A 15,262-nucleotide genomic window follows, 5' to 3' on the forward strand; every position below is an offset into this window, starting at 1 on the left:
TGAGGCAGATACCACAGTTTTCTAACATGGTATCAATACCAAGCCTTAAACCATTATCGCAAAAAGAACCTGGCCCTTTCACCTAGGACTCATGTGATAGACCCACTAGGCTACCTGGCAAAAATCATCTCTGCCAGAGTCCAAGAGAACATACTAGTGAACACCATCCAAAAGAAAGCTACCTGGCTAGCAGAGACCAGATTAGAGAAACACTAGCAGCATGGCTGCAGAATATTAAAGGAACCTAAAGTTTGGAATGTTGAATGAGTCAAATAACTTGCATAAGATCACACAAAGGCAGACTCCTCTCTTCTACATCCCTGCTCTGGGCCAGCTCCAGTGCTGTGTGTTAAAATATGGAATCATATCTTTAGGGAATGGAATCATATAGGGACTTCCCTGGTGGTCCAATGGTTAACAGTCTGCTTTGGAATGCAAGGCATTCAGGTTCCATCCCTGGTCAGGGAAGTAAGATCCCACATGTCACAGAACAACTAAGCCTGCACACCGCAACTACTGACCCCATGTGCCACAACTAGAGAATCTGTGCACCACAACTAAACACCTCACATGGCACAACGAACTCCCGTGTGTCATGACAAAGACCCAAAGCAGCCAAATACATATATTTTTCTAAAAAATATGGAATCATGTAAGATAATGCCCTCAGGCATTCTGGTGGGGAAATAAAAAAAGGCAGGTAACCAAGAACTTCCAGATGTACAAGTTGGATTTAGAAAAGGCAGAGGAACCAGAGATCAAACTGCCAACATCCACTGGATCATAGAAAAAGTAAGACAATTCCAGAAAAATATCTACTTTTCTGCTTCATTGACTATGCTAAAATCTTTGACTGTGTGAATCACAACAAACTGTGAGAAATTCTTAAAGAGATGGGAATACCAGACCACCTCACCTTCCTCCTGAGATAAAATCCAACATCCAGGACTTCCTTGGTGGCTCAATGGTAAAGAATTTGCCTGCCAATGTAGGAGACGTGGGTTCCAACCCTGATTCGGGAAGATTTCACAGGCTGTGGGGCAACTAAGCCCATGCGCCATAGCTACTGAGCCTGTGCTCAGAGCCACAGCTATTGAGCCTGTGCTCTGGAGCGTGGGAGCCACAGCCACTGGGCCTGTGCTCTAGAGCATGGGAGCCACGGCCACTGAGCCTGTGCTCTGGAGCATGGGAGCCACGGCCACTGAGCCTGTGCTCTGGAGCGTGGGAGCCACAGCCACTGAGCCTGTGCTCTGGAGCGTGGGAGCCACAGCCACTGAGCCTGTGCTCTGGAGCGTGGGAGCCACGGCCACTGAGCCTGTGCTCGGGAGCGTGGGAGCCACGGCCACTGAGCCCATGTGTCACAACTACTGAAGCCCTCGAGCCCTAGAGCCATGTTCCTCAACAAGAGAATCCATCGCAACGAGAAGCCCACGAGCCACAACTAGACAGTAGGGCCCACTCACAACTAGAGAAAAGCCTATTCAGCAACCAAGACCCAGAACAACCAAAAGTAAAATAAAGAAAATGTAAAAAGAAAATCCAACATCCATTCCTGATCAAAGTTCTCAGCAAACTAGGAATAGAAGGTAGCTTTCTTGATCTGACAAAAGGTTTTTATAGAAAACAAACAAAAACAACCAACCAACCAACCAAAGAACAACAGCTAATGTTAATTTGAAGGCTTCCTTTGTAGCTCAGTTGGTCAAGTATCTGCCTGCAATGCAGGAGACCCAGGTTCAATTCTTGGGTCAGGAAGATCCCCTGGAAAAGGAAACAGCAACCCACTCCAGTATTCTTGCCTGGAAAATCCCATGGACAGAAGAGCCTGGCAGGCTACAGTCCATGGGGTCCCAAGAGTCGGACACAGCATTATATTTAATGTTATATTTAATGGTGAAAGACTAAATGATTTCCCTTTAATATGAGAAACAAGATGAAGATGTCTGCTCTCACTGCTTCTCTTCAACACAGTACTGGAGATACTAACCAGGGCAATCCAGGTTGGAAAAGAAAAAAATTAAACTTTCTTTACTAGCAGATACAACTGTCTAATTTGAAAATCTGATGGTATCCTACTAGTAAGTGAGTTTAACAAGATTGCAGAGTATAAGATCAATATATAAAATCAATTGTGTTTTTCTTATAAAGTAACAATCAAAAATTAAATTTTTAACAATTAAATTTTTAATAGTAAAATTTGGGGTGGCCAAGTGGCACAGTGGTAAAGAATCCACCTGCCAGTGAAGGAGACACAAGAGCCAGGGGTTTGATCCCTGAGTTGGGAAGATCCCCTGGAGTAGGAAATGGCAACCCATTCCAGTATTCTTGCCTGGAAAATTTCATGGACAGAGAAGCCTGGGAAGCTACAGTCTAAGGGTTCGCAAAGAGTCAGACATGACTGAATGACTGAGCATACGCACACACGATAGTAAAATTTATGTTATGTATATTTTACCACAATTTAAAAAATACTAGTCACAATACAACCAAAACCTGTGAAATACTTAGAAATAAATCCAACTAAAGATATGAAAGATTTGTATCCTGCAAACTGATCCTGAGAGGGACTTCCCTGATGGTCTAATGGCTAAGATTCTGAGCTCCCAATATAGGGGGCCCGGATTCAATTCTTGGTCAGGGAACTAGATCCCACATGCCACAACTAAGACCCAGCACAACCAAATTAATTAATTAAGTTTTTGAAACATACTGAGAGAAAATGTACCTCCTAAACAAATGTAGCAATATACTCTGTCCATAGGTCAGAAAACTAAATGTTGTTAAGATGTCAGCTCTTACAAACTGATCTACAGATAAAATCCCATAGAGATTTTTTTTTTTTTTAAGAAATTGACAAGCTGAATTGAGGACAAACAGCCAAAACAATTTTGAAAAAGAAAAACAAAGCTGGAGGACTAACACCTATCTGACTGAAAGAATTACTATAAGACTACTGTAATCAAAATACCATTGTACTGACATAAAGACAAATAGATCAGTAGACAGAACAGAGTCCATAGGTAAACCCACACTTATATGGACAACTGATTTTATACCAAAAGTGCAAGGCAACGTGCAGTGGAGAAAAGACAGAATTTTCAACAAATGGTTCTAGAACAATTAGGACATCCATAAGCACAAAAATAACTAAAATCCATACTTAACACCATATACAAAAATTAATACAAAACAGATCATAAGCCTAAATGTAAAACCTAAAACTATAAAACTTCTAGAAAGAAATATAGTAGAAAATGCTTGCATAAGTGTGGGTTAAGCAAAAATTTCTTACGAATGACACCAAAAGCATGATCCATAAAAGAACTAACTGATAAACTGAAGTTCAGAAAAAGTAAAACTTTCTGCTCTTTAAAAGATACTGTTAAGAGGATGATAAGACAAACCATAGACTGGAGAAAATCTTTACAAAGCATACATCTTATAAAGGATTTTTTTTCATAAACGATTTATATCCAGAATATATAAAGGACTCTTAAATCTCAACAATAAAAAAAAACAAACCCACAAGCCAATTAAAATAGAGACATACAATTTGGACAGATAATTCACCAAAGAAGATATGTGAATAGCAACTTTAGGACATAAAAAGATGCCCAATATCATTAATCATCAGGAAAATGCAAAATAAAATCACTATGGAGACAACACTATACTGTTAGAATAGCTAAAATTTAAAAGACTGACCAGGAACTTCCCTGGTGGTCCAGAGGCTAAGACTCCAAGCTCTTATGGTAGGGGGCCCAGGGTTCAATCCCTGGTCAAGGAACTAGATCCCACATGCCGCCGCTAACAGTTCGCATGCTACAACTGAAGATTCCATGTTCCGCAACTAAGACCCAGCACAGCCAAATAAATAAATATTTTAAAAAAAGAAAAAAGAAAGACTGATCATACCGAGTGCTAGCAAGGATGTGGAAGAACTGCAAGTCGTACACTACTGGTGGGAATGTATAATGATACAACTACTTTGAAGACAATCTGATAGTTTTTTAAAAATAATACCTACCAAATGATCTAGCCATTTCACTCCTAGATGCTTACCTAAGAGAAGAGAAAATATGTCCATAGAAAAACTTGTATGTGAATGTTCACAGAAGCTTTATTTATAAGAACTGAAAACTGGATATAACTCAAATGTCTATCAGTAGGTGAATGAATAAATAAATTGTGGGATATTTAGAAAATGGACTGTTATACTATTTAGCAATAAAAATAAATAAAATATTTATATATTCAACAATATGAATGAATCTCAAAACAACTACGCTAAGTGAAAGAAGTACATATTTAAATATTTATTATATGACTCCATGTATGGAAAATTCTATAAAATGCAAACAAGCCTATAGTGACTGAAAGAAGATCAGTAGTTGTCTGAGAGGTAGGAAAGGAAAGATCACAAAGGACTGTGAGAAAAATTGTAAGGGTGATGAATATATTCACTATCTTGATTGTGGTGATGGTTTCACAGTTGTATACATGAGCCAAAACTTCTAAAACTGTACCCTTTAACTATACCTTATTTTATTGTTAATTACAACTCAATAAATCCCCTTCAGAAGAGGTAGTTGAGCCAAAACAGTATCATAGGAAATGCACATAAAATATATTAAAGTGGTAGAATCCTCTGGACTTGGGAACAGAAACAGGTGAGAGATGCTCAGTTTCCTTTATTAAATGGGGTTACAAGTAGGACATTTTTACCCTCAAGTGGCTATTAATATAAATAGAAAATTACTGTGGTTTGTTCAATTTTTTTTAGATAAAAAATACAACCAGCATTGATGCAGTGATTTAACACTTATCACAGTCATTTTATATTTATATATTTATATATTCTGAAAGAATGTAAGAGAAAGAAAAAGCCAAGTGTATCTTTTTTCCCCAAAAAATGTAGCAACAAACAACTAATGGTTGAGGAATTTAACTAAATGACTTGAAGATTCACTTAGCAAAGTAATTTTTAAATAGCTAAAAGAACAGAATAAATAGATCTCTTGCCGGGTTTATGTAAAAGCAAAAAGGGGATGTCTGCTCTTTTATATTGATCTGACTTCTGAAATGGTTTATGCTAAATTCCAGTGCCACCTGGTCCCCTGTGTTATGTCAACAGAGAGGCCAGTTCTGCTGAGTTTTCTTCCTGAAACCCTTCTGGTTCTCCAATATTGTTCTACTGTTCCTGTAAAAACTCCTGTCCTACAATGAACAGCACGGATAGAACAGGAAGACAGTCAGCTTATTTTCTTATTTCCAAAAGCCTAGTAGAAAACAAACATCCTCTCAAGACAAAGTTCTGAGTGATACTAGAATACCAAGTTCTTTTGCTTTTATCTGGAATTATATTCCTTAGTTAGAATCAAAGTTGATAGTTAAGGTGCTTTTGATCCATAAAAATGGGTAAAGAAATTATTATGAAATATGCTTTGTCCAACAGATAACATCTTTTTAAACCTCATGTTCAGGAAAGGGGAGAAGAAATAGTAAAACAGCACACTTTGTTTAAAGAATGAAAGCCACGCTTCCGAAGGTAATTCTCTTGGGTCAATGCCTCCCCTCACTACAAAGGGCATAGTTACTGTTTTCACTGGCGCAAACAAACAAACAACAATTCTATTTCTCAAAGATGCTACAAAATTCACTCAGCTTCTCTTCCATTAAAGAACTGCCCCTCCCCTTACCTCAAGGATCTTAAAGGGATTCGAATTTACAGCACCCTCCAGCACCGCTCCCCCAAACCCACACACATACTCTCTCACTATCACTATCATACATAAGTCTGTGATCCAAACTATGCCAGTCTGATTCTCCCTCCACCATATCTGACTCTTGAACTTAGAGTCAGACACTTAGAGATGAAAAAAGAATATAGCTGAGTCATATGAGAGTTACCAGTTAGAAGAGGCCAATTCCCCAGTCCTGGCTGCTGGGATCCCTGGAGTTGCCCTTGTTCTCAACTCTTCCTCAGCCCTACCAGTTCAGCTCTCCCTTACTTAATGACTTAGTTGTGTATAATAAAGAATTTGGTTGTTTTTTATCTTAAGGTCAATTCCCTTGATGATAGGAGTATCTCTGTTATTTGTGGTGGGCCCTGGATCACACTTGAGTTCATGCTAATAAGAGAACTCTGGATGGGGGCTGGTCACCAGAAAGATCAACCATGTGACTAGAGGATTGGGACTTTGAGCCAAGTGATATCAGCCCAACCTCTGGGGAGGAACAGGGAGCTAGAGATTGAATTCAATCGTGTGTGTCAATCAATCATGCTTATATTATAGGAGAACCCAATAAAAACTCTGGACAATGAAGCTTAGCTGAGCTTCATGGCTGCATTATGACTCATGTGCCAGGAGGGTGATATGTTCTGATTCCATGGGGAGAGGGCACAGAAGCTCCACGTTCAGGACCCTATGAGACCTTGCCATATGGGTGTCTGTCTTTCTTTTGCTAGTCCTAATTTTTATCCTTTATAATAAAATTATAATCATAGGCATACCACTTCCCTGAATCCTGACAGTCATTTAGTAAATTATTAAACCTGAGGGGATTGTGGGAACTCCTGCTTTTGTAGCCAGTTAGTCAGAGCACAGGTGGTCTGGAAATACCTAAAGCTTACAGCTATTAATAGTTTGGTGTCTGAAGTGAGAGTAGTCTTGTTAGGTACTGTGCCCTTTTCTTATGAAGTCTGCACTAACCCTGGATAGTGAATAACAAAACTGCATTACATTATTTCACTTAATGACTCTCTCTGCTTCATCTTCCTCATCTGTAAATGGAGACAATTGTAATAAGTGTACTTCATAAGCTTTTTGTAAGAAATAAATGAGTTAATATACGTAAAGCACTCAGAACATTGCCTGCTGCTGCTGCTGCTAAGTCGCTTCGGTCCTAGCACATGTTAAATGTCAGGTTTTTAGTTGTTATTGTTTTTATTATTAAAGTTCAGAGCTGGCTAATGTAGAAATTACCAGGCTTTTTGGCTTAAATCTAAATAACAGAGAAAAGACTGGCTCCAACATTAGTCAGAAAATGTTAACACCACTAATCACATAGATGGTAGTAACATTAGTCAGCTAATGTTCTGAATAGAAATGACCACTGCTGATAACTACATCATCTAGCAAAACCCAGGCCAGCAACTTTGAGCCAGTGCCAGAATAGCACATGCTTTCTGTAGCCCTGGAAATTGTAACTCCAGAGAAATTAGGAGCTTTAACTTGGAATAATGAAACAAATTGTTTGGAGAAATCGTACATAAGATTCTCACTTTTAGTTTGTCAAACCATCAGGAATGACACATGGTGAGCAAATCCAAAAATTGTCTGTATGTATCATTTCTAGCTTAGCTATGAGCAACATCACTGCAATGAAATGTTTTTCTCTGCTCATCAGTGATGGGTACCAACTCTTAAAAACTCACTTCATCGTCTTCCATCTTCCTGTCATTTAGAACATGTTTGGAAGTGTTCCAATTAGTTGCTAAGTTCAGAAATAAAGTTCTTACCAGAAAATTGCCTTGAGCTGTTTTTTAATATTATGGTTCAGTCCCTCTGCTGCTGCACTCTCTTGGTCACTTTCCCTTCCCAGTTCTTCTCTGTGGCTTTTAGAGAAGGCCAGGAATGTTCTCCCTGCCATCCTTCATTCTAAGTTCTTACTTATGACACCCACTCTTAAAACCCAGGCGCCATGGCCTCAAGTTATTACAGAAAAGAAGAAAACTAAAATTAAATAATAGTGTTAGAAGATTTTTCCTGGCGGTGCTGGTATCATTCCAAAGATCATTTCTGTGCTTGATCTCTCTGACTTGCTCAGGAGCTATTAAACAAAAGCACCCCAAGGAACTCAACTTCTAATGATTTCCAGTAAGCTATGTATATAGCTAAGTTATGATTCTTCTAAACTGATTTTTTAAAAAATAGAGTTAACAGGAAGTATCAGCCTGTCCATCCTACAATCAAGATTAGCATCTAGGTCTTACTGTTTAAATCTACTGTTTTCCATCTACATTATAGATGATCCCTTCAAGAACTGAAATTCCATAATCCTAGGTAAGAATTTAAACAAAAATAGACAGTGCCTCATTCCTACCAAAACTGATCTTCTCTACAGCCAGATCAGTGCTCTCAACCAAAGTGGTATGGAAAAACAATGGCCTAGAGAGCAGAAGACCCAGGTCTAAGTCCTGGCTCCACTATTTACTAAATACAATGAACAAATAACTTTATAAATCTAGGCCTAAGGTTCCTCATCTGAAAAACCAGGGACACTGGTGGTCATTTACGTTTAATTCTTCTTAGCATCAAGACCTACCCTCAGAGAGCCAAGGGAAGATTGCTTCCATTCTTGTTCAATATCAAAGGACACTCTAGCCACAGACACAAATGGAAAGGAGGCTAAAGCACTTTTTTTTCCCTTCCCTGTCAAGCCTCACACAGTTAGACATGCCCTTTCATTTGGAATTCTGAAGCAAAGGCTCTAGGAAAAACAACCCCTCCCCCAAGAAAAGGTACTCTTAGTTTAGCGGGGTTTCCCAAGTGGCCCAGGAGTAAAGAAGCCACCTGCCAATAAAGGAGATGTAAGAGATTCGAGTTCAATTCCTGGGTCAGGAAGATCCCCTGGAGGAGGGCATAGCAACCCACTCCAGTATTCTTGCTTGGAAAATTCCATGGACAGAGGAGCCTGGCGAGCTACAGTCCAGCGGGTCACAAAGAGTCAGACATGACTGAGAGACTGAGCACAGAGTCATAGTTTAGCAGTCTTACACAAGAAAAGGATCTAAATATCTAAAGCTTTAACAAGTTCAGCATGAGTCTGCAGAGTGACATGACTGCTAAAGATACCAGCAGCTAATCAGACTGCATGAACAGACACACAGGGCATCTCTGTGCTAATCAAACTACACCTGCGGGTCTGCGTCCAGCTCTAGGAGCCATGATCTAAGAAAGACATTAATGCAAGTATCTACAAGAAGGAGACCAAGATGAAGAGTAGGATTGGGGGGGGAAATGCTTTCTTCTAACTAGGTCTGTTTTACCTGGAAGAGAAGACTCAAGAGAGAGTCTTAACTGTACTTTGACCCAACCTTTGAATCATCCAGGACTCAGCAGAGCCAGGACCAAGTGGGGATCTTCAGAAGAAAAGGGCTGCTTCAAAAAGCCAGCAGGCTCCCTGTCTCTGGAGATGAAGCAGCCAAAGCTGGGGGATTCCTCTGGGGGATGTGGGGAGCTGGTGAAGATAGGGGTAGGGAAATAGGATGGTTTTCAATAAGAATTCTGCTAAAGAACAAACCCAACTCTCTTTGGAGCATCTTTCCCCATTCTCAACAGAGTGACTCTACTCAGTGTTATTCAGTCTTGATACAGTCTCTTTTGAGTGACTGGACATAGAACCATTTCAGTAGTTTGCTCTTTACTAAGCATTTTTACTCATGTCCTTTTAAAGCCAAACTGCTACCCATCTTCTTCTCTCTTCTCTAAACCTTCCAGGAACTAGCATTGACAACCAAGCTATTAATTACCTTCTGAAGACTTCCATGCCTTCCACAGGTCCTCCACGCTGATTAGCTTATCCTCACCATGGAAGGTGCTGTGTTTCACTGTTGGGTCATGGTAATTGAGGTCTTCCCTCAGGAACTGCAAGGGAAAAGCACACAAGTCACAAGAGACCCCTGGGCATCACCCCACTAAGATCTCATCACAGGTCACAGCACATCCCATCTGCCAGATGTACAAGTGTATCACATCATCTACGTGTCCTTCCATGGGAATATGTCCTACTTGCCAACCAGACTGCCTTTTCTTCTTTGTTACATGTTTCACTCAAGAAAAAAATATAAGAAATTCCTTCCTCATATTTTTTACTCATGGAAAAAGGAAGAGGAATTAACAACTTTTTGAGCGCTTATTTATACACTAAGCAACATTCCAAGAGCTTCTATTTTCTCATTTAATCTTCACAACCAATGGATTATATCATACCTATTTTACAAATGAGAACAGTAATACCCTACATGAACACAATTTGCTCCCAAATTTTGCCTCAAAACATTAAGTTTAAAGAGATTAAATTACTTGCTGTGAAGATTTTAAAATATGTCCCCAAGTCTTTGACAATCCTCCCACAAAAGCTGAACTCTCCCCTTGAACACAGACTGACATTAGTGACTCATCTTCTGAAAAACAGAATGTGGCAGCAATGATGTCGAATGATTTCCCAGGCTAGGTTAGAAAAGGCAGTACAGATTCCACCTGGCTCACTCCCTTTTGGGACACATGCCTTGGGAGCACTGAGCCAACATGTAAGAAGCCTGGCCACCCTGATCTGTCATTCTAGAGAGGTCATTTGCAGAGACTACAGAGAGCTAGCGATGCCTGAGCAGGCCCAGATGTCTGAGTCTTCCAGCCCAGGAATCAGACAAGTGAGTGATTGAGATTTTAGGTTATTCTAGCCCCCAGTTTTTTAGTTACTTCACCTGATGCCAAGTGGACACAGAGGAGCTGTGCAAGAAGAGGGGGTCAAGTGACGAATGTAGGCTGATGGAAGCTATACCTAAAGGAAGGGCCAGATGCTGAGTGGAACCTCTTTAGAGAACAAAGAAGTGGGGCTGCAACCATCAAGCCTTAAGGAAAGGAAAGGAGCATACTGTAAATAAAAGTAAACAGACCATTTCCTGTGTGACTTTGGGGCAAGCAACTCAGCATCTCTGAGCCTGTTTTCCTCTCAAAATCAGGGCTAATTATCCCTCTCACTTGAGTGCGGTAAGGATTAAATAAGTCATGTTTGCAGAAGTCATAAAATGCCTTTGCACATGTCTTTTAATAGCCCACAGAGCATTTTATAAATTGAAACTGTACTTAAAAAGTCAAATTTCACCCAAAAAGTCCAACTCTCTTTAAAAAAACAACCTAAAGTTCTAAGAACACTGAACTCCAGTGACAACTCTAGAATTTCATTTAGGAGAGGCTTAAGGGCTGCAGTTTGATGGGAAGGGAGGGTGGTGGCTAAGGGACTTGTCATAAGACTGCTTGTATAGCGAGTACATTGTTTTTATGTAGATTGCTCATTAAAAATTAGTTATTATAATGCAAAATTTTATACAGATGCTTTTGTTTAAATTTTACTTAAAATTAAGAAAAAATTAACTGTCCATATCAAACAATATGATGTCACAGTTGGGGCAGCTTAGAGATGGGGGATGGAGAAGGCAATGGCACCCCACTCCAGTACTCTTGCCTGGAAAATCCCATGGACGGAGGAGCCTGGTGGGCTGAAGTCCATGGGGTCGCTAAGAGTCAGACACGACTGAGCGACTTCACTTTCACTTTTCACTTTTCACTCTCATGCATTGGAGAATGAAATGGCAACCCACTCCAGTGTTCTTGCCTGGAGAATCCCAGGGACAGGGGAGCCTGGTGGGCTGCCGTCTATGGGGTCACACAGAGTCAGACACGACTGAAGCGACTTAGCAGCAGCAGCAGCAGAGGTGGGGGAGTGGGTACTGAGGAAGACAATGAGGGCTTCTTGATCAAAGATGATACTTCTGTGCTCCCACGGCCCCTGTGTATACCTTCTTCAGTCTTGTTATGGGTCTATCTCCCCTATCAAACTGTATACCCTTTGATAGACAGTCCCAATTACCTAGCTATAAACACAGCATTGGGAAATGTTGTATAGAGCCAGAACTCTGATGTCCAGTATACTTGAAGAAGGCATTATCCCATATCACTCTGAACTGTCCCACATTCAGCTAATAGCTACAGTCTAATTTAAGACAAAGTTTAAAAGCAACAAAAAGGCAAAAACAAAACCAAAGAGGCAATTCTCAGCTCCCACACAAGGATTTACTATCTCAGACTCAGAACAAGCAGCTCTTCTGTCAGGAAGGTCTAAGAGGCTCCGTGAGAGTTCTGCCTCACCAAGCGGAACGCAGCACTGGCTAGAGCTGCAGCTCAGCAGCTATCTGAAGAGCCAAGGGACCAGCTGTCACTAGGTATATTTAGTTCTGTGAGCTCAGAAAAGTGATTTCCCTGGCAGTGGCACAAAGCATGCAACCCCATCCCAAGTGAAGCAGTAGTGAAGGGGTGTGGGTGAGAGCAGACAGGAAGGGAGACATCTCTCCAGAATTCCCATCAAAATAGGTCCATCCAGCTTCATCAGGGAACAGAATTCAAAGAGGTAAAGCTGGAAGAGCAGCAGCACATCACTGGGTGCAGGAATCAGGCAGGCCTCCTGGGTTCTTCCCTGGAAGCAATTCTCCTCCTTCCCCTTTTCACCTTGTTCCCCACTTCTCACCCTCCATGTTTCCCAAACCACACCACACCACCTGCCCTCTCACTTCTCCATACATACAATGTTAATAACCCACAACACACATACCTCAGGTCTGAGAAGCTTCCCAACTCTTGTTTACCCCTTGAATACCTAGCAAGGACCCACATTTTAGTTACAACAGCTCTGCACACCATTGGTACTGATTGCTAGGACGTGAACATGTCGGGATAAAGTATCTGTTCTCAGTGAGGCCAGAAGCTATTGCTCAAAGTAAGGGAGAAGGCAGTCATTTCTCACTCACCTTTATACATCTAGTCTTACTCCTATCAGCCCGGCTACCATACTCACCAAAAGGAGATTTGTAAAGTATATAAATCTAATTATACCAACATACCTACTTAAAACCCCATGACTCCCCATAAACTCCAGGATAAAGCCCTAGCTTCTTGGGCTTACATTCAAGGCCTGTTCCAATCTGGCCCATAGAGTAACTTCTCAGTCAGTTTCCTAGCCATTCTCCCTCCCTACCAGACATCTATACTCCAGGCCAGGGGTCGGGAAACTACAATCGTGGGCCAAATCCATCTTGCTGCTTGTTTTTTTAAATAAAGTTTTATTGGAATACAGACATCATTCATTTATGCACTGTCCACAGTTGCTTTCATGCTTCAAAGGCAGAACTGAATCGTTGTGACAGAGACTATATGGACAGTAAAGCCTAAAATATTGACTATCTGGCCATTTATAGAAAAAGTCTGCTAACATTTGCTCTAGATACATCAAGCCACTTCAGGTTACTTGAACAAACCATGCTCCTTTATACTTCTAAGCTTTTACACAAGGTGCTCCATTTAATATATATCTCCTCTTCCATCTGCTGAAGAAAAAGTCTCTGCTTCTGTGAAGTTTTCCAGATCTCTCCCAAGCAAGTTAATTGCCCTATCCTATTTGTTCTCTTAGTTCTCAGGGTCATACATCTGTGACAGTACTTATCCCATTATACCATAATTGCTATTTAATTACTCCCCTTTTACTCCCCCTAAGCAACTCAAATATAGAAACTGTATTTTATTTGTCATTTATCTCTTTATCCAGCACCTTGCAAATTCTCTGGAACACCTAAATAAATAAGTAATTCAGCTCTGTAAGCCAATCTCCAGGCATAGAGCCTGGCACAGAGCAGGGTATGTTGTTATTAAATAACTGAATGAGCATCTCTCTGGAGCCAGTATTATAAACGGTATTATAAATGGATTAATTCACATAAAGAACTTAGAATAGTACCTGGCACAAAATAAGCTCTCATATGTATGAACTGAGCTCCACTAAATATTAATACATTTAAAATACTATAAGAGGAATATAAGGATACTAAGAACATTCAATTCTGGAGCCTACTATTACAATGATGCTGATCTCTCATGTGTAAAGAAGACACAGAAGAGGTAGAAGACAGACAGTTCCTAAGTGCTTGCTGTTCAATATATTAGGACCATGTGCCAAGCAATCAGCAATAGACAAGGCACTGTAATCTACTGCCTTATAAGTCCCTTTCTATTTTATTCAATGATTCTTACTTTGAAAGCTTTAACTCCATTTAAAATAGAAATTTCACAACCTTGGCAAGACCCTCCCTGCCTTATTTGCCATATCAACTGTCACTTCTTCCCATCCCAAGTGATAATGAAATACTTGCAATTCCCTGAAAGTACCAGGCTCTTGGCAGTTCTCACATCTTTGCACATACTATTCCCTTAGCTAAAACACTCTCCTGCTAAGCATTCCAAATCATCTTTTCAGATTCAAATGACACATAAGCAACCCTGTACATGGGTAAAACTAACTTAACTCTTCCTCTTCTGTGACTCCATCATAATATCCACTTATCCTTTTTATATCCTTATCTGTTTACACAGATATTTCCACAACCAGGGGAACATCTTCTAGGCAGCAACTTCACCTTTCCTTTTACTTCCATATATCTAGCACCCAGCATACATGCAGGAATATAGAATCTCTCTGAGGTCAATAATATAGTTTAGTCCTTGTCATGGAATTCTCCTTGATGTCCTCAGGCCATGACATTGGTCATATGATGCAGATCAAACCTTAGAGGTAGCATCTAAAGTTGCAACTTGCTAAGTACCTGGCCAGAATGGTAAAGACTAATAAATACTAACATCTCCAGTCTTGAAAACTATCGGGACCAAAGTATCCAAAAACAAGCCAAGGACTACTGCCTGGGGATTCTTATGAGAGGGGGATGAAGATGGATCACTAAAAATATTTCCCCAGAGAGAAAGGATTATTTTCTTAATTGGGATCAATTCTGCTATATTTGGGCTTCCCTGGTGGCTCAGTGGGTAAATCAGCCTGCAATGCAGGAGACTGCCTGCAATGCAGGATTACCTGGATTTGATCCCTGGGTTAGGAAGATCCCCTGGAGAAGGAAATCGCAACTCACTCCAGTATTCTTGCCTGGGAAATCCCATGGACACAGAAGCCTAAGGGGCTTTACAGTCCATGAGGTCGTGAGAGTTGGATACAACTTAGCAACTAAACCACCACTGCTATATTTATATAGGATGAATACACAGCAGGGTACAGAATGTGCTATGGGTAAGACTTTTTAAAAACTGATGTGTTAGAGGGGACTTTTGGCTTGACAGTGTAAGGAGCTCCACAGACCCACTCTCCAGTAAAAGTGGCAAAAATTACTTTCTAACAGCAATCATTTAAAGTCTCTAGAAATGGTCCTAGGGCATACAGCAAATGAAGAAACATTCGCTCAAGATCTACTAAAACTCAGGAAGAAGAGTGACAGTCTGTAGTATTTTAATTAACACTTGCTTTCTCTCTTCCTCCCCACTTTCAAATCAGTAAAACAGAAACTCCATTCCAGACTGGTGCAGCCAAGAACAGAAGGCTCCCTCTTCCCCAGGCTCCCAGTTGGAGGGCTATCTGCTTAAGAGAA

General features: G+C 40.5%; 1 protein-coding gene across 5 annotated transcripts in view; it reads right to left on the reverse strand.

The window, feature by feature from the left end:
• STIM1 (stromal interaction molecule 1) overlaps positions 1 to 15,262 on the reverse strand; it is a 195,599-nt gene that overhangs the window by 44,674 nt on the left and 135,663 nt on the right. For all 5 annotated transcript variants that reach the window (XM_004016270.5, XM_004016271.5, XM_012095960.4 and 2 more), the window contains exon 3: positions 9,536 to 9,650. In XM_004016270.5, coding sequence (XP_004016319.2) covers positions 9,536 to 9,650 — 115 coding nt within the window. The remainder of the gene's footprint in view (positions 1 to 9,535; positions 9,651 to 15,262) is intronic.

Source organism: Ovis aries, chromosome 15, assembly GCF_016772045.2.
Source record: "Ovis aries strain OAR_USU_Benz2616 breed Rambouillet chromosome 15, ARS-UI_Ramb_v3.0, whole genome shotgun sequence".
NCBI lineage: Eukaryota > Metazoa > Chordata > Mammalia > Artiodactyla > Bovidae > Ovis > Ovis aries.